This window comes from Centruroides vittatus, unplaced genomic scaffold (assembly GCF_030686945.1).
Source record: "Centruroides vittatus isolate TY-2023 unplaced genomic scaffold, ASM3068694v2 scaffold_1015, whole genome shotgun sequence".
Taxonomy (NCBI): domain Eukaryota; kingdom Metazoa; phylum Arthropoda; class Arachnida; order Scorpiones; family Buthidae; genus Centruroides; species Centruroides vittatus.
Window position 1 is genome coordinate 1,494,585 of NW_027122666.1, and position 20,361 is coordinate 1,514,945.

The 20,361-nt window shown below is 25.8% G+C and overlaps 1 protein-coding gene across 6 annotated transcripts in view; it reads left to right on the forward strand.

Moving 5' to 3' along the window:
- The window catches only part of Khc-73 (Kinesin heavy chain 73), a 121,245-nt gene that overhangs the window by 45,340 nt on the left and 55,544 nt on the right, over positions 1-20,361 (forward strand). For all 6 annotated transcript variants that reach the window (XM_067283727.1, XM_067283728.1, XM_067283731.1 and 3 more), the window contains exons 3-8: positions 4,247-4,262; positions 4,343-4,493; positions 8,317-8,497; positions 10,664-10,751; positions 10,829-10,963; positions 11,050-11,162. In XM_067283727.1, the coding sequence (XP_067139828.1) occupies positions 4,247-4,262; positions 4,343-4,493; positions 8,317-8,497; positions 10,664-10,751; positions 10,829-10,963; positions 11,050-11,162 (684 nt within the window). The remainder of the gene's footprint in view (positions 1-4,246; positions 4,263-4,342; positions 4,494-8,316; positions 8,498-10,663; positions 10,752-10,828; positions 10,964-11,049; positions 11,163-20,361) is intronic.

A 20,361-nucleotide genomic window follows, 5' to 3' on the forward strand; every position in this document is an offset into this window, starting at 1 on the left:
AAATTATTTGTATGTAATGACAGAATAATTTAATGGAATATAAAGTCCTTTAATTCACTATTTTTGTTGTTTAGCAGAATTTTTTAAGATAAATTTTGTTTTAATACTGTTTTATTACATTTGTTTCATGATAATATATTTATTTAGAATTTTTTGGAGTTTTGTCGACAGTATAAATTATAAATTTTTTATTTCCAAGTTTAAGCATTCAAATTTAAACAATTCTTGAAATATAAATAAAATTTTAAATTTTATCATCTTCTTAAAAGTTTTAATTCTGTTCATTTATCATAGTATATTATTTCTGAATTTTCTACAAGTTTACTATATTCCTCAAATTCTTATAATTACATTAATTATTTGAAAATAGTTAAAGATGTCCTGAAAATTTATTTCTACATCAAATTAGAATGAGAAAAAATATTATTATATATTTTAAAAATTTTAATAGCTACTATTAAAATACTGAGATTATTTTCCTTATCAAATATCAAATTGAATTATATCATGCATTAGAACAAGATAAAACTATACAGAAGTAATAAAGATGATAATAATTAATTTATTCAATGTTTAATTTCATGGTTAATTTCAAAAATATTATTCAGAAACTAATAAATTATTTAATTTATATTATTAATTTTCTTGTTTTTATTATGTAATGTCATATATCTTCAGATAAATCATTTTAAATTATTTTACGTTAATAATTTAATGTATAAATTTCAGTATTGTTAAGGACTGAACTTTTTCTTCTTATTGATAGCTTTTTTAATGCTAAAATATTTTATTATTTATATTTTTACATGTATTAAATATTTATATAACATCTTAATACTAAGATATTTATTTGATATATTTACACAATTCTCAGTTTGATTTTATGTAAATTATATACTGTAGTATACTAGCTTTATAGAATATACTACAGTATATTCTATGACAAAGCAAATTCTGGATCTAATGTTAGATGAGATTATTTGGAAATCCTAGGATATATTATGACATTATGATTAACTGAGACACAATGCTCTAGATAATATCCTAGAGCAAATAGTATTGTTTACTAATCTTTTATCTAAATACACTTTTAGATTGAATTAATATATTTATAAAATAAAGAATTGAAATACAAAGCTTTCATTAATGTTTTCAAATGAATGTAGTAGGGATTAAAAATATTTTTAAAAATAATTTTGAAACCTAAAATTTCTTAAACATTTTAGTAATTTAACTCAGTAATGTTGACAAATTGAAATGAGAATTATTGGGAAAGATAAGCAACAGACATCCAAGAAGAAAACAAGATTAACCATATTAGAATTGGCATTATCTCGAATTTCTCTTCATATTAAATTGGTAGAATCATTGGCAGTAGTGAGACATTTGCAGTCACAGTGGTTGCACAAATCCTCTGCTGCCAGTTGCTCTCTGGCTAATAAAGAGAAATTTGAGAGGGGTGCCAATAACAACTACAGTATGAAAAATTTATAGTCCATGCAAAGGAAAAAGCAGATAAATGGAAAGGAGAATATAACTTAATAGTGAAATCTGTAGTTGCACAATGACTTGCTTTTATTGATCATGAATCTCATATATTGATATAGTGCTATAAGAAGGAAGATAGGAGTACAGAGATAGTGTTAATGGAGATATTTAAAAGGCGAAGGAGATAGAGAGTAAAATAACAGATCTAAGCAGAATAGAAATTGGACAGTAAGATAAGGACTGTAACAGTCTTGTCTCAACAAAATCTGCTTCTTACGAGAACTCATTGAATAAATAAAACTATATTTATTAATTTAATAAAAAAAATTATATAATCTAGCATTTAATTATCATGAATATAAGATTTATATCACTTTGACCAACTTATTAATGAAAATCCAAATTATAGTAATATATAACTTTTTTACATTAATTAAAAATCATTTTTATTTTATTTATTTATTTTTATTATTGAAATTTTCTGTTTTTGAATGAAAATGATAAGAATTAACAATTTTTTTGAAATTATTATGGTACTAATTGATAAGCAATTGTGAATTTTACATTTCAATTATCTGGCAAATTTATATGAACAAATACTAATTTTCTTTCATTGGAGATTTTAACAAAGCTACAAAATTGGAATCCTTTAATGTCTTCTTTCAGCATCCTTGTTAAACATTTGAAAATTAAAAACAAGATAGTCCATTGTTTGAATTCTGGAATAATGACTGAAACATTGATATATTGATTTTGTAATATTTTTAGATTTCTGTATATTTATTTTTTTAAATGTGTATTGCAAAATAAAAGTTGCCTCTAAACTTATAATATATAAAAACAAATAATTTATCATTTAAAATTTACATTTTTATTTTCTATTTTAAATTGTAATTACTTGAATTTAAAGAAAAAATAAAATATGAGTGATGATAAATGTTCAATAATAGTTTATATTTTTTATTATTTAAGTATTTTAATCATCATTTTTATAAATAAACTGATTCCCTAGATTAATAATTTCCAAGCTATAAAAACTTTTTACAAATAATTATTTTCTTTGCAAAACCTATTTATAATTAAGAACAGTAAAATAACAATAATAATAATCTTGCGATTTTATAACCTCAAAATTTACTATTGCCTATTAAAAAGAAACAAAAATTTTAATTTTAAAATTTGAAAGTATTTATAGATTAAATATATGATTTTTATAGAAATTAAACTTTTTTATAGATTGGTAAAATTGTTTTAGGCTCATGTGAAGGATTTTCAAAAGTTTTAAAAAATTCATTACTTTTTTGTAACATAGTTTATTAATTTTTACAATATAAATACAATATATTAACACAATATAGTAGACTAAAAAGAAAGTTAACAGGTACAGAATAAATATAAGTTATATGTCATTTAATTTTTTTAATTCTTTCCAAATGGGAGGGGTTAAATCCCTGTTACATGGATTTGCCTGTTTATAACAAATGTCAATGTTGAAATTCTTATTTTAATTCATTTTATTCTTCTTGAACTTATTATTTACATGATTATGCTATATATGGCACAAAATTATTACATTCATAAGTTATTAAATTAGCTTGTATGCATGATCATTGTTGAATATTATCATCAAAATTAGACAAATTAAAAATTTATAACTTTATAACTTTTATAATGTAATGTTTAAATATAAGCTGTTATAAAATCCTATAGATCTGAAATAAGGATATAGTAATTTTTATTATAATATAAACAAAATAAGCTAATTTATTATTCATATAATTTCTTTCAAAATACTTTCTTAATAAAACCTGAAATTTCAGTTATTCATGAACTAACCCAGAGATAGTGGATTGAAATTAAGGCTTCTGGGTTAGACTCTTGACACGTGTACCTGTACCATGTACTCTTGATGCATTCAATTTTTAATTTATTTAAATTATTAATTAATAATCAATCTTTTGTGTAAAAAGAACGAATAAATAGCAATTCTGATTTAATTAAATTAGGGCATAACAGTTGGAGTCTTGTCATATTCTGATATGACGAATGGATTACCCGAGATATGCTCTGATAATTGGTTATGGTCTTAGTCAAGATACAATTAAACACTCGATGAATAATACATTTCAATATTATTTCAAATATAAAATTAATTTTACTTGAAAATGATTTTTTCATTGAAAATAAATTATTTTATGTAGTTTTTTTAAATAGTTTATTTAATATAATCATTGAATGAATTATGACTGTTAAGTATAAAATTTATTAAAAAATTGACTGTTTTACATATAAATGTTAGAAGAATATATTGAAGAGACAAGTTTAATAGAACTATATGAAATATGCTGACATCAAGTGTATTGGAAATCAAACTAAAGATATATTGTCAGAAGAGAAAAGAAATTTTAGCCGTATAAAGATTATCAATAATTTATTGTCTTAGATAGTAGTAAAGAAAAAGGAAAAACAAATACTGTGTATTAAAAAAATCATTGCATTAAAATATACTCCTGTTAAATTATTGCTATACTATTTTTCATTCAGATATTAAGTGTTGCATATAAAACTAGTTTTAAATTCTTTTAAATTATTAATTTAGCTATTTTTTCTTTTAATACTGAATTTCACATTGTTTAATTAGTTTTTTCACAAACAATTTCATTGATCAAGATTATTTTTATCTACATTTAATCATTCATTAATTATTATGATTATTATTCTAAATTATTTTCTTATTTTTTTTATAATGTTCAAGCAGCAGAAAGCAACCAAAGGTAAGAGTTTTAACTTTTTTTCCTATTATTTATTAAATATATAATTCAAAAATAAACATTATTTAAATATTTTTATGTAGACATTTGCTTTTGATCATTGTTTCTGGTCCTTTAATGAAAATGATGATCATTATGCAAGCCAAGAAGATGTGTATAAGAGTTTGGGTGCTGATATCTTAGATAATGCCTTCCAAGGTTATAATGCCTGCATTTTTGCTTATGGCCAGACAGGTATGAAAATATAAGATAAATTTTAAAATGTTACAAGTTAAATTAAAATTATTTTTTGTGTTCGTTCTTTATAAAAAATTAATTAATATAACGTTCTGACATTTCAATATTTTTTTCCTCTTCAAAATTTATTTTTATTTCTTAAAAATTTCATATAAATCAATTTTGCAACTTCTTTATGAATTCTTGTAGCTGTTGTTTTATTATTTAAAATCATGTTTCATAACAAAGAATTTTTAAATAAATTAAATCCAATATTTACCGTGTAAAGAATATAAAATACAAATAGAAATCAATATATTTTATATAGTAAATATTAATTATATTTATATATTTAATGCTGCTATTTTTAATCTTTTAATAAAAGTTTTTAATTAATGTAAAATATAGAAACATTATTAAAACAATAATGTGCAAGCAAGCTAGCTGCTCGCTGCACATATACAGGACTATTTTGAAATAAATTGGTAGCCTATATAAATTTTATTTGCATGTACCTACATGTAATTACCATGTAACATTTTTATTAAAACAATAAAAAGAAGAATTGGTAAAATTGAAATATTTGCACAGGAATCCCAACATTTGTAATCTTATTAAAAAGAGACAGATTATTAATATATATATATATATATATATATTATTGTAGAATATTATTTTTAAAATAGGATTCATTGAATGATTTGTTATAATATTTGATCCACGAACTATTAATATCTAATCTGTAAACTATACATTAATAATTTGTTGAGATAATAAGAATAACCACTTATTTTTTATTTATTTATTATGATGTATTTCTCTACTTATTGAAAAAATTTTTTATTTTATCATTTATATTTGAAAAGCATTGATTGAATAATTTTATTTAAATTAGTTTTATAATTTTAAATTTGTAATATTTATTTTCATTTCATTTAATGATACATTGATTTCCAATATTGTCATAATGATAAATTCAAATATCTAAAAAAATTATTTTATAGTAGTTCAAGTAACAAAATAGATGCTTGTCCAATCATTCATTATTCCATTCTTATAACTGTTTGTTAAATTTTTATCAATTTGTCTATCCTTCTATGAAAATTTAATTTTCTATCAATACAAAATAAATTTAATATGTAGTAATTTTAATGCATTGCCTTTATTCTGTAGATGGGTTTTATAGCTATTCTTTTATTATTTTCAAGCAGACTAAAGAACTAAGAATTTTGATTATAGTTAATATTAAGATTAGTGTGATTAATTCATGTTAATAATACATTTAGTATATAAATAGATTAATGATATAAATTTAAATATACATGAGAAGTTTAAGCAAGTATTGCTTTAAACTATATGTGATATAATATTGTTTGTATATGAAATATGTATGATAACATTTTAAAAATTTAGGGTTGATTTTACATATTTGGTTTTCACCTTTATACAATATTCAAAAATTATAATTATAGAAATTTTGTATTGATAAGGACATATTTTAAAAATATTTTCAATCTCATATTTGTGTTTATTGTGAACTACAGAGGGTACTGCACTCTTACAAAATGGCCACTATATCTGGGTCGTTTGTAACTAGTCGATGTAAAATTAATCATACATTACTGTCTAATGTAATGACTTATGCTTGTAGTTGTTTTTCAAGAAATTTTATAGAAGGAGAACAATTATTGCTAGTGGGTCAGGTCATTTTATGTAGTATTATCAAAACAAATGAGTGAGATTTTTCTATACATATTTGTGCTCTGTATTCAAACATCAGCTTTGATATCTGCCCCACACAAAATTACTAGCATTTTAAAAGTTAAGGAAAACTTATTAAAATTGACAGCATAACTTGTTCATATAAAGCTGGACAGTCGAAAAAATTTTTTGCCAATTCTTAACAGTCGAATCCACCTCCGTCAGTTGCACTTATGAGCTTCTCCAAATTCTGATTTTCAAATAGTTATCTGTTTTTCATATGGGAATAGATGAAAACTTATATTGGGATCCCATATATCTTTGGAATTGCAATTTTGAACACAACAGAAAGCTTTGCTCTTCCTACTGCTATTCATTTTTACTGCTGACAATACACAAGAATGATTCAAATGACATGGATAAAATAGTTTTGTTTTTAAACACCAGAGGGTGAGCTTCTGGTCAAAAAATGTGAATATTGTGAGAGAACACTCAATGGTTTTTAGTGTTTACATTGTTTGAAATGTTTTTTCCATAATGATATTTTTTATTGTGTCAACTTCTAATAACTTAAAAAAAATTTATAATCAGAATAATAATAATAATAATAATAATATTTCTTAAGAATAATTTTATATAAACAAATTGAGCAAATAAATATCATATTTCCTCAATTCTAAAATGGACTATAGATTACCACCTAAGAAATTTCGGGACTTTGATTATATATTTGAACTCGGGACCGAGACGAGTTCAATGGTACCCTATTTTTGGACCGGAGACAAAAAATAAAAAGTTATCATACTTTTTAAGTTACCATACTTTTTTAATGCTCTCATGAAGACGGCACCATAGCTGCTAGTACTGCCATCTTGCGGTAAAGTCTGCAAACCACAACGTCGGACTACGATCATCTCCAGTAGGGTTAAACACGCGATACGAGAGAGGAGAGAGCAACACGACTTCCGATCATTGCGCGATTGCCATTTCGGTTAATGTTACTTATGGCAGCGAACATGGCGGCCATTCCCACTGTTTGTGCTCCTGACTGACCTCCTGGAGGGGAGCCGCCGGCAGGTCGCCATGTGCTAAATGTCACTAGTTATTGATTCACGATAGTTCTTGAACAAAGTAAAAAAAGGGAGGAAAACGTCTACTAAAGGCAATTTTAACGGCAAGCGACGCTACTCCCAATCGCAATAGCAAGGCTGACTTAGTGGAGAGAGCGACGCGACTCCCTATCATCGTGCGATTGCTGGAAAAAAGTATGATAACTTTATTATTTTTCAAAAGTAGGGTATCGTTGAACTCGTCTCGGTCTCCTGAGTTCAGATATATACTCAAAGACCCGAAATTGCATAGATAGTAATCTATAGTATCCCCATGGACTTTTTTTTTATCTACTTTCCAAAATAGAAGTCTGTCTTAGAATCAATGGCATGTTACATTTGTAGTCCAAAACAACAATCATTATTCACAATGAATGCTGATTGTTGCAATACACCAATAACAGACCTTTTCAATTATACTTGTTCAGTAGTTATAGTGTTTCAAGTGATCTTTGCTGGTAACAAAAGGTCTATCACACCAATGTTCGTATAGCAGAACTCACAATAGAATTTCAAAAGGTCCTTAAATCCACAGGATAGAAAAAGTTAAAAAAAAATTTGAAAAGATGAGATCGAGAAGCGCCATTACTGGTATTCAAAACATGTACAGTACTGTTATATAGTGAATAAAATAAAAATATGTTTTTTAATTGCAAGTTTTTTGAATGATGGAATATAAAAAAAACATATGTGGTATTTTAGAGAAGAATTATTTTAAGTACTGATGAATTTTAAAAATAAATGTATGTACTTTGTTTCTGCCATTCATTTAAAATGATTAAAATAATTATTTTAGCAAATTTTAATAGTCAAAATGTAATTATAATTTTTTTTGTTGTACATAATTTGATATTATAAATAAACTTGTTTTTCATTTCTCTTTTATTATCATTTATATAACAATAAATAAAAAATATCATTTACAATTAATTATAATATATGAACAAGTGAGTTAAATGCCATATCTGTAACTTTTGAAAAATTAAAAATCTGTTAATAATTTAAAGTCTTTCTTGTTATATTGAAAATAGGTTCTGGCAAATCATTCACCATGATGGGATCAGAAGACAATAAAGGATTAATTCCACGTATGTGTGATGCTTTATTTGAACGTGTTGCCAAGGAATGTGATACGTCCCTAACACACAAAGTTGAAGTTTCCTATATGGAAATATATAATGAGAAGGTTCACGATTTGCTTGATCCCAAAGGGTTAGTATTAAGTTTTTTATATACGTATATAAATATTTACTTATTGAATATTTAAATATACATTAACAAAAAGTAATACTAATGTATTTCTTAAGAATAATTTCTTTGCTTTATAAAACTTACTAAAAATAAAATATTGCTGATTAGATTTTGTATGTAATAGCATTAAGTAGTTTTTCTAAAAATAAAATTCTCATGAGAGATCTATATTTACTAATGAGTTATATATATATGAAAGTGTAGAATTACATTAGTGACCATTAGCAATTTGTAAATTTCAGATTTTATTTTATTGAATATTAACTTAAATTATTTTATTATAAAATTTACTTATGTTGACAAAACATTAATGGTCCAGCTGCATATTGATTTATCAGGAATTTATTTAAATCCTGTTAAAAGTATAAATAGAGTATTGTGAACCAGTTCAAATATTTTGCTTTATATAGAAATGATTTGCATTAACCTAATATGCCTATAGTTATTTATCACAAGCTGTTTTCTTTTAAGATGTAAATTTTATAAAATGTATCACAACATATAATTATCATATTACTAATAATTTTATTATCTATACCATTTATTTACAACAAGATTTCATGATAAATGAAGCTATAATTATAGTTATAATTTATTGAAAACATAAATAGAGCAAATATTACAAGAAAATATATAATTTACCTACATACAAGGATAAGAAAATTATAGAAATAGATTATAATAAAATTATTTTTCAGTCAATTATTAATTCCTTATTTAAAATTATTTTTTTATCAAAAAATGTGTCACTAAAAACATAAATATCAAATAAAAAAATTATATTTAGTATATATTTCATCTTACATAACATAACATAACTTGTTTGCAAATTAACATTACCAGATATTAAAAAAATAACTTTTAACAGGAATTTTTTTTTTATGTTAACAGTATTAGATTTTTTTTACTATATTCTATATAGATTTATAATCCTGCCACTGAAACTTTCATATTGAAAAATTTAAATATATAATGTGTGTATAAGAATATAAATATATAATGATGTAATTTAAATATTTCCATATTATTTTTTTAAATTATGTAAAGTACAGAAATACAATTTATTAACATGTGTAATGCCAACTTTTTATTAGAAAAACAAACTATTAAAGTTTAATCCATAGAAAACTGACATTGTAATAAAACTCATTTTCAAAAATATAAATTCTGTTATCAGTAATAAGTAAAATGTATATAGTTTTTGAAGGAAAGTTCTGAGTTGAGGATAAAAACATGTTGTAATATAAGCTGTTAATAAAACTTTTAAGTTCCTCCTATAAAACATTGTTGATATCTTATATTTTTGTTTTGAAGTATAAAGATTAGTTAATTTATGTTCAATTTCAATTTGTAAATTATTACATTTTTCATATTTTGCATCTTGAGCAAAATATACAAATGTAATTTGTATCTTACTTTTAGTATTTCTTGCAAATGAAATACTTATAAAAAAATTTTTAGAGGAACAAAACATGAATACAGTTTTATAAAAAAAAAAAAAAAAGAATATATTCTGACAGATTATTCTGATATTATCAATTATAATACAAATTTTTCAAGATATGTACTTAAATTATTTTTTTATATTTATGAATATAAGACATTAAATATAAATTACATATATTGTATAATTCATATATATTCAACCATAAAATAAAAGTGAGTATGTAACAAAAAATATAAATAAATTTAAAATTTTTAAATTAATTTATACATTTTATTATAATTACGTTTCTAATATGTAGTTTAATTAATAATTAAAAAATAAGAATAACAATTTCCTATATAAATCTTTCTATGAATATAACTGAATTCAGTTTTAAATTTTTTAAATATTTATTCAAAATTATTTAAAATTTTTTACTCGTAAAATAATTAATTTTTATTTAATGCCATATTTTAATTGTTTTATTATAATTTTTACATTTCATATTCTTTAAGTTTGCATTATTTTCATTTATTGTTTCTTTTTTGTTTAATGTCTAACCTGGTTGTCTAATTTACCATAAAATATATGTTCTCCAAATTTTTATTCATAAATTCTATGCAGTTTACTAGAAAGATATTTTATTTTTAAAAATATAGGTCAAAATCAATTTATATAATATATTTTATATATTAAAACAGCACTAAACAAACTCTGCGAGTCAGAGAACACAATATTTTGGGTCCATATGTTGATGGACTATCCACTCTTGCAGTATCCTCTTTTGAGGTAAACATTTAAGTTTTTTTACTTGCTTTACTTTGTTCAAAAATTGTAAAATATTTTATACTTGATATTTTTTGTAGGAAATCAATAATCTCATGACGGAAGGAAACAAATCCAGAACTGTAGCTGCCACTAATATGAATAGTGAATCAAGCCGTTCTCATGCTGTCTTTAATATTACACTTACCAGTTCTGTCACAGATGAAGGAACAGGAGTTTGTATCGTTTATCGAAAGCAGAATATTTTTATTTGTATCTTTTTTTATAATTTAAAATAACCTTTTTTTCTATTAAATTTTAGGTCACAGGAGAGAAAGTTTCAAAAATGAGTTTAGTTGATCTTGCTGGTAGTGAAAGAGCTGTCAAAACAGGAGCAGTTGGAGAAAGATTGAAAGAGGGATCAAATATCAATAAGTATGTTTTTTTTTTTTTTTTTCTTTGACTACTTTTTTAAAAATACTATTAAAATTATTTATACAGCTAGATATATATAGCCTAGAACATCAAAAATTTTCAAAACATGATTGTATTACAAATATAATTTTTATGGATTTTTTTAAAATCAGTTTTTAATTATAAAAAGTTTTTACCTAATCATGTAAAAATTAGCTTTATAAAAAATACTTTTATTGCATCCTTTTTAAAAGCAGTTATTTAAATCAGAGATAAATTCTAAATTTAGAAAAAACTGCAAAACAAAAATAGGATTTGTTTTGTATTTGTAGTGTATTACAAATTATAAATTCTAGATCTTCTCTGTTCTAATCCATAAATTTAAAAAAGTTATTAAAAAAAGCAGAAAATTAGAAATGCTATACTATTTAATGATGATTAAACTATTATTTTTTAGTCATATGATGATTTAAATTAGTTTAGTTTAATTTATAGCAAAAATAATTTCTCAAAAAGAAGGAAATATTAAAATGATTTATGATCATGACATTGTTCAGTTGTGTATTTATTGTCTATTACAAAAGTATAAATATATTTTTGGCATATTTGATTGTTTTTAGACAATATTTATAGATTCATTGCCATAACATTTTTTTAGAAAGAAATGTGCGTGTGTAGTTTTGCTTATATTACCTGAAATTAAATAATCAATATAAAATAGTAAATATGAAATATTTAAAATAATAGTTATAACAATGTATATAGAAATTTTCACTTATTGTGAAACATGTGATTTTATATTTGATATTTTATAGAGAATAATTATTTATGTGATACATCTGAATTCATCAAAACTACAGTAAATTAAATTTTTGAAAACTACAATTTTTAGTAATGTAGTCAAATTGAAATCTATATACTAAAGTTTTGAAATTAGCCAGTGTTGTTGAATAGAACTATTTTCTATATTTTCATTCAACACACACATATATATAACAAATAAATCAAATAAATAAAAAAATGTCATACTTCAAATTATTACAAAAATTAAATAAAAATATGTTAGTATGAAGCCATAAAATCACTGTTGAAACTAAATTTTAATTGGAAGATTTTTTTCTAATAGAAACCAAAATATCTGATAGACATGACATTAAACTTAATTATGTGTATAACTGGTTTTTTCATCTGCTAAAGAATACATCTGTAGTTATGTCATTAACTTATTTTTTAGACATGCTCAATTGCATTTGAAATGGTATGATCATGTGACAACAGTATTTGAAATAAAACTAAAATCTGTGTTTCCAGTTCTTTTTTTCAGCCATTTTTGAATCCAGTTAACAAATCTTATAAATAAAAGGGAAATTTTGTAAGGTTTGTTTTTTGTTTTTGGCAGTGTTGTATCTGTGTGAGGCCTTTGTAGGCATATTTGTGTTCAGATTTGCAGTGTCTTCAAATTTTGTCTTCTTTCCTTCTAACTTTTTTAGACAGTTTATCTTTCTTATTATTTATATACTTTCTTATAAACTGTTCTATCATATTTTATAGAAAAATTTGTGAAAATCTGCATATTTCTTTACAATGACCATGAAAGTTCATTTTAGCAAATAAATCTGTTAAATCCACTGCCTAGAAACCAATCTGACACTACACATTTAATTTCACATTCAGTTATTTTTATTTTGAAAGTAGTAAACTAATAAAACTAATTATTAAGAACTCATGATCTAAACATGTAATTGGCTAAAATAAGTTGTAGTGTCATTACCATTTAATCTCTTCACTTGAATACTTGTAATTTACTTTATTGCTTCTGATGTAAAATCTAATGATGCATAAATATTTTAAAAGTATTTGAAAAATCTTACTATTATAATTTTCCACCTACTTTTAATGTTTTTTGAAAAATAATTATTGTCTCTTGAAATATATCACTTTAAATTCTTTTGTTACAAATTGTTCTATTAAGAAATACTTTCCTCGTTATTTGAGAGAAATTTTTTAACTTTTGTAAATATCTCTGTAAAATATGATTGAACAAATCTATGCAAAAATATGTATAGAGAACAAAATTTATTTTATTAAGAGAGAATCAAAAGAAACACAATGAAAACACTACATATGTTTTTGCTAGATGGGGACTATATACATTGAATGTATATATGTTCAATGTATATAGTCCCACCTAGCAAAGACATATAGTTTTCAAACTGCATAATGTTTTTGTAAGAACATCTGAGCATTGCCAGGTACATCAGCTAATTTCACAAAATAAATTGTGTGCACAAAATAAAAAAGGCTTTAATAACTTTATTAAAACTAATAGTACTTAGATAGGAACACATAAAAATCACCAAAACCACTTGTAAAAGTCAACTATATTTACTAAACTTTTAGTAAATATATTGGACTATTATAATGTTGTAGTGAACTTTGATGTTAAGTTCAAAACATTTTTCAGTTTTGCATTATGTTTATATAACCCGATATCAGTTTGAAATGGACAAAAATGTTATTTTAGTAAATATATTGGACTTTTACAACTGGTTTTGGTGTCTTTTTATGTATTCCTAAATGTATTTTGTTTTGAAAATGATATGAATTTAAATGATTGTTTAATTTAGCAGTTGTTTATTTGGAAACTGTTTTTTAATAAGACTTGGAAGAAGGGTTGAAATATAATAATGTTATAAAATATCACAGTTAAATCATTGAACATTAATTTAAATGCAATTTTACCATAAAACAAATTACTTTAAATCATTCAGTGATATCATTTTCATAAATTTGATTTAGAATCATATTTATTTTAGATTTTTAATTTAAAAAGTACATTAAGAAATGAATAGCTTTTAAAAATCAGTGTATTAATTGAAAAGCTGTCACTAACTAAAAAAAAACCAACCTTTGATTCTTAAATTAATCTACAAAGAAATTGTCTTAGGTTTTTTGTGATTAATATTTTTTGAAAGTACTACATCTTAAGAATCTCGTAATTCTGAAAATAATATATCCTTTGAATTAGAAATTAAATTTCAAATGGTTGATTTCAGTTTTAGCTTTTAAAACTGAAAATTAAAATGAAAAAAACTTTTCAGACACTTCACTTGCAAAACAAGCTTACATAATTACATTTTTAAAAACATACTACAAAACAAAATATTTATTGGAAGTTTAAATGTTCTATATAAAGATATATTTTATTTTAATGCTTATTTTACAGGAGCTGTAAGCATTATCAGATAATGTGAAAAATGATATTACAAATATAAATTATTCACATTCATTGATATACTATCTGTCTACTGTGAAGAGGGTAACTTGATACTGTAATTGAGAACTGATCATTTTTACATTCATTTTATACTTATATGTAGCAGTGAATGTAATGATTTAATTGTATTTTTTTTTTTTACAAAAATTTTACAAATAAAATTTTTGCAGTTAACAATTACAAAATTGCATAATTACAAAAATTTATAAAATATATATTATTTACAATTATTATAATAAACTTTTTCTTTTTTGTGTATTCTGTTGTAAATAAAAAATATTAAGATCTTATTTAAGTAAATTATCCAACCGAAGAGAGACTTGAATGGCTTGAGGACTGAAATGCATATTAGAGAATAAAGAAAAATAAATAGAATTTTGCTGGTGATTGTTCTGTCTCAGGTTTAAATAAGTCTATTTGATGTTTGCATTTGGAAAATCAAAGATTTACTATAGTTAATAAAAAGTAGACAAGAAGCAATTTAAAATAAAAAATGTTTATAATTATTAATTGATTTATAACATTTCTAGGGGACTTCATCCATTTGTTTAAAAAATTTATTATGATTTATTGATTTTTATGCCACTGTTTCTATTTTTTTTTTTTTTCTGGTTGCCATAGGTGTTCTAAGCCTCTGCTTGCTTGCCTTATAGGCTTTGTCCCTTATTCCCAATATAGACTATTCATAACAAATTTTGTGATGATTCATCAATTCTTGGTGCCATCATTTTTTATTGTATTGTTGTTGTTGTTGTTGTGATGGAAAATGTCATTGCAGTTCTAAGCTAGGCACTTTATATACAAGTATAGTGCAGTAGATATATTACTATATATTGACATAGCCTAGAATATTTGAGATATTTATTTTTCTATTGCACTAATAAGCAACCTTAATATAATTTCACTTCTTATTTTTGCAAACACTGACACACAAAATACATCTACCTTACCTACTCCAGCAATGTTTATTCTGAATTACAAACATTTTCAGTTGCATTTAGAGGCCTTCAAGTAAAAAGCTGTCCATTGATCAAATGTTCAAAAACAAAGAAATATTCTAAACATATTGTGAATTTGATGAAATAATATCATAATATGTTTAGAATGTTTGTTTTCAAATGTTTGATTGATGGAGTGGTATTTTTATTTGAAGAAGGCCTCTAAATGCAGCTGAAAATGTTCATAATTCAGAATAAACATTGCTGGAGTAATTAAGGAAGGTGTTTTTTGTGCATATCACTGTCTATTGAAAAGTTCCAGTGAATTAATTACTAAATCTTTGTTCTTTATGTAATTTTTATTTGAACGTGGCTTGTGAAAATAATTTGTGTTAAATTAATCTTCTAATAACAAGGCAGAAATCAAAATAAAATTCACCAACCTTAAGTAGGGCTTGCACATATGTGAGAGATCCATTACTAATACTCTGTCTACTTCTAAGACCTTCTTCAGATAGATTCTTTGAAAGAATTTATCTTGATTTTGAAAGAAGAAGGTTTTAGAAGTAACTGAAAACCTAAGTCTGTGCAAGGTCTACTTAAGGCTGGTTAATTTTATTTTCATTATAATTTGTGTTAAAAATAATCAATGTAACCAAATACTGTAAATATCTAATTTTAGTTAAATATTCTTATCAAATATTCATAAGATATGTTATTTTCAAAAAAATAAGAAATATATTTTCTCATGAAAGTAATAACATATTCTTTATTATTGTTATATTTTAATTACAAATAGTAAATAAGAATATTGTTAGAAAATATAAATCTTATTCCTTTTGATTCCACAGAGCACTAAGGATAAAAAATGAGGGAAAAAAAACTCTTATCAAAATCTTATTTACAGAATATAAAGACATTGATTAAAGGTGAAATATGATTAATCTTTAGCTGTTTATCAGTTCGATACTGGTATAAGCTGGAACTAGATAATAACTAGAGACAGAAAAATTACTTTACTCACTTTTCCAGCAACTTCATCTTTAATCAAACTAACATTTTTGGCTTGATTAATAAGCCTTCATCGGGTTTTTGAACAAAGATTCAGTTTGGAACAATATTTAAAGTCACATTATTTTAGAATGATATTACATTAAATTTTCCTTAAAAATGTTAATGGGATTATTGATTAAGTTACAAATAAAAATAAAATATAAATTTAAAAAATGATAATATACTAACAAAGTGCACAAGTGCTGGAAAAGAACATAAAGTAATTTGTGTGTGTGTGTTTATCAGCCATTTTTCTATTTGAGTTTATATAATAACAACAGTAATAATATATTTGGTATTGTTTAAGATGCTCTTAAAACATCTATCTAAGTTGTTTGAAGATATCTTTTATCAAAAAACTTGCAAAAGAATAAATGAACAGTTTATTGCAAAATAATGATGGCATACCACCACTATATGCATACAATTAGTTAAGATAATTAGTCAATTTGTTGGTGTTAATTTATGAAAACATTTTTATATGTACTTTGAACATTTTCAATGTTTATGGAATGTTTTTGAAATTTGAATTACATATTTAATTAATTTATTATCAAATTGATGTGCAAGGCATGCTATGAATAACTTCCATATGTAGGCAGGGCTATATTAAATTCTTGTCATTTGCAGAAAAATTGTAAACCCCCCTGCAATTTTGGGGGAAAAAATCTGTCCCTGCTCACATGAACTTCTCAGCATTGCTTTCTTATGGATACTTATTTGTGGTACACCCAGTATATATATATATATATATATATATTATATATATATATATATATATACATATATCATACATATATATACATACATACAAGGTAATGCAACCAAATTCATAAAAAATTATTTATTGAACATATTCTTACAATTAGTCAAAAATCTTCTAAATAGCACCCTCATGCATCGATACGCTTGTGAAGGCAATGTTTTCAGGCTTGGAAGGCATTCTGGAAGGCCTTCTCTGGAATGTCCTTTAGAGCTGATGTAACATAAGCCTTGATGTTTTCAATTGTGTCCCAGTGTTTTCCTTTCATGGCCCCTTTTAAACGAGGAAACAAAAAAAAGTCGGTGGGAGCCAGGTCAGGACTGTAGGCTGGCTGGGGAACCAATGGGGTGTGGGTCCTGGCCAGGAAATCGTTGGCAACAAAGGCACTGTGGCTTGGCGCATTGTTGTGATGAAGTTTCCACAGGTCCTTGATGTCGCTTCGGCAGCGTGCGACTCTCCTTTTCATTCTTTTGAGGACTTCCAAGTAGAAAGCTGCGTTCACAGTGGTCTGGCAGGTACGAATTTGTGGTGGCTAATGTCTGTGATGTCAAGGAAGACAATGAGCATGGTTTTGATCCTGGACTTGCTCATGTGTGCCTTCTTGGGATGGGGTGACTCTGGGGTGTGCCACTCCAAACTCTGCCTTTTTGTCTCAGGGTCATACTCAAAGATCCATGACCAGTGGCATAGCGTGGGTGTCAGCCGCCCGGGCGGAGGAAAATTTTTGCTGCCCCCTTATTTAGGTATCTCAATTTAAAAGACTAAAATATACAGTAATTCCTAAAGAACTTTTCGGCAAGAACAATCATCATTATTGTGTATTGTACAGGTTACAAATAAAAAGTCATGTATATGTCGTATTATTTTGCAGTCGTAGTCGTGGGGTCGAGTGTAGGGTTAGCAAGACAAAAGAAAATTGGAGACCATAAAAACACGTCCGTTCACTTTCAGGTCCTCACTCGAACTCTCCTTTATTCTTTATTGGTGTTGTTAACCTCATTCCAAAAGGGGCGAGATTAACAAAGTAAATTACAGAAAAATATACAAAAATATATACAAAATTTAAAATATGTTAAATGCCCCCCTCCTGAAAAGGCGACATCATGGAGCCTCAGGGAGGTTGGGCTGGGTGTTATACAATTTATCGGCTTGAACTCTAAAGTTGGTTGGATTATAATACGGTATAATTTTATCTACATTTACAATATCAGTTAATTTATTTAATGATTGGACAGGTCTGTCTATTTCTACGTTACAAGGAGATACTATCTTTAATATGGTGAAAGGTCCATGATACTTTGGAGCAAGTTTTCCTTGGTCGGGATGGAAAAAGGTTTGTAGTAGTATTTGGTCTCCTACTTTGAAGTTTGGAGTTTGGTGTTGACTATTATATTTATCTCTGTTTCTTTCATGAGCTATTTCAGTTCTTTCGGTGGCAATCTTACGTGCTTCGCTGAGAGAGGGATAATTCAAGTTGTCAGGTGAATCGGGGATTTCTCCGTACATTAAAAACATTGGAGGGAATCCTGTTATAGTATGAGGCGTTTGATTGTATTCTTTCACAACGTCACGTAACATTTGAGTCCAGGATCGTTTTGGATTCTCTGAATATTTTATTCTTAGTCTAGAGACAAGTGTGGCGTTTAGTCTCTCAACTATCCCGTTGTGCTGAGGTCGCTGAGTACTTGTTAGATGTTGTTTGATTCCATTCTTTTCTAAATATCTTCTGAATCTAGAGGAGGTAAATGAAGGTGCTCTATCTGTTAGTAGACGTTTCGGGCTGCCTGTCTGTAATATTTTGCCTAGACAATCTATGTAGGCGTTTATAGAAGTAGATTTGGATGGAAAACACCAAGCAAACCTAGAAAAGTGATCGATGGCAACATGAAGGTAGCCTTTAGTAGATCCGTATCTTTGCATTCCAGAGACAGTGTCCATAGATAACATGTCAAATGGAGCTTTTGATGAAGGTAAATCACCTAACAAGCCAAACCTTTTATGGTTGTATGTCTTTGCTTTCTGACAAGCATCACAATGTTTAACAAACTCTACAACATCGTTGATGACATTCGGCCAATAGTAACGTGGACTAATTAGTTTCAGCATCTGTGTTATACCTGGGTGACCATAGTGTGCATGTGCCCTGGATAGCACCTTGTATTGAAGCGATGGAGGTATGACTTTCTTTGTAAATCCCTTCTTTCTGATACAGATTACATCTTCACGATCTCGGAAGAATTTGGGTGAGGTGAGTAATGAGGTATCCTGGTTGGAAAGGACTTCCTCAGTGGTAACAAAATGGCTCACGGGGGCTCTGGATAAATAATCAGCTTCTACATTCTGGCTTCCCTTCTGATGTTTAATATCATACTGATACATGCTTAGTTTCAAAGACCATCTAAATAACCTTCCAGATGGGTTTTTTATACCTTTCAGCCACTGTAAAGCCTGATGATCAGTGTGTATGGTGAAATAGATATCATGAAGATAAAAGTGAAACTTTTCAATAGATGCTACAATTGCAAGGCATTCTCTCTCACTAATGGTGTAGCTTTTTTCATATTCACGTAAGGACCTGGAGAAATAGGCAATAGGAAGTAATCCTTTAACAGGGTGTTCCTGTTTCAAGATACTCCCTATACCATCTCCGCTAGCATCTGTATAAAGATGTGTAGGAAGCAAAGGGTTATACATGTTTAAGATGGGTCTGGTGATAAGTGCTCGTTTTAATTTCTCAAAAGATTCTTGACATTTAGTCGTCCAAACCCAGTTTTGATTTTTCTTTAGGAGCTTATTTAGAGGAGCTCTTAAATTTGCATAATTTGGAATAAATCGATGGTAATGGTTTATGGACCCTAAAAAGCCCTGTAATTGTTTGATATTAGTTGGACATTTTAACTTTTGTATTGTTTCTATATTTGGTAATGAGGGGGAGTAACTTTCTGGTTTGATGTTGAACCCAAGATAATTAATTTCAGATCTAACAAACTGACATTTTTTAAGATTTAAGTAGAGACCCTCCCTTGAACATAATTCAAATACTTGTGTTAAATGTTTTAGGTGTTCGTCCACGTTCTGACTAAAAATTAACAAGTCATCAAAATAATTGATGAGAAAAGGAAATCTATATTTATTTAGGATATTTTTTAGAACTAGCTGAAAAATCTGGGGTGAAGTCTTTAGGCCAAA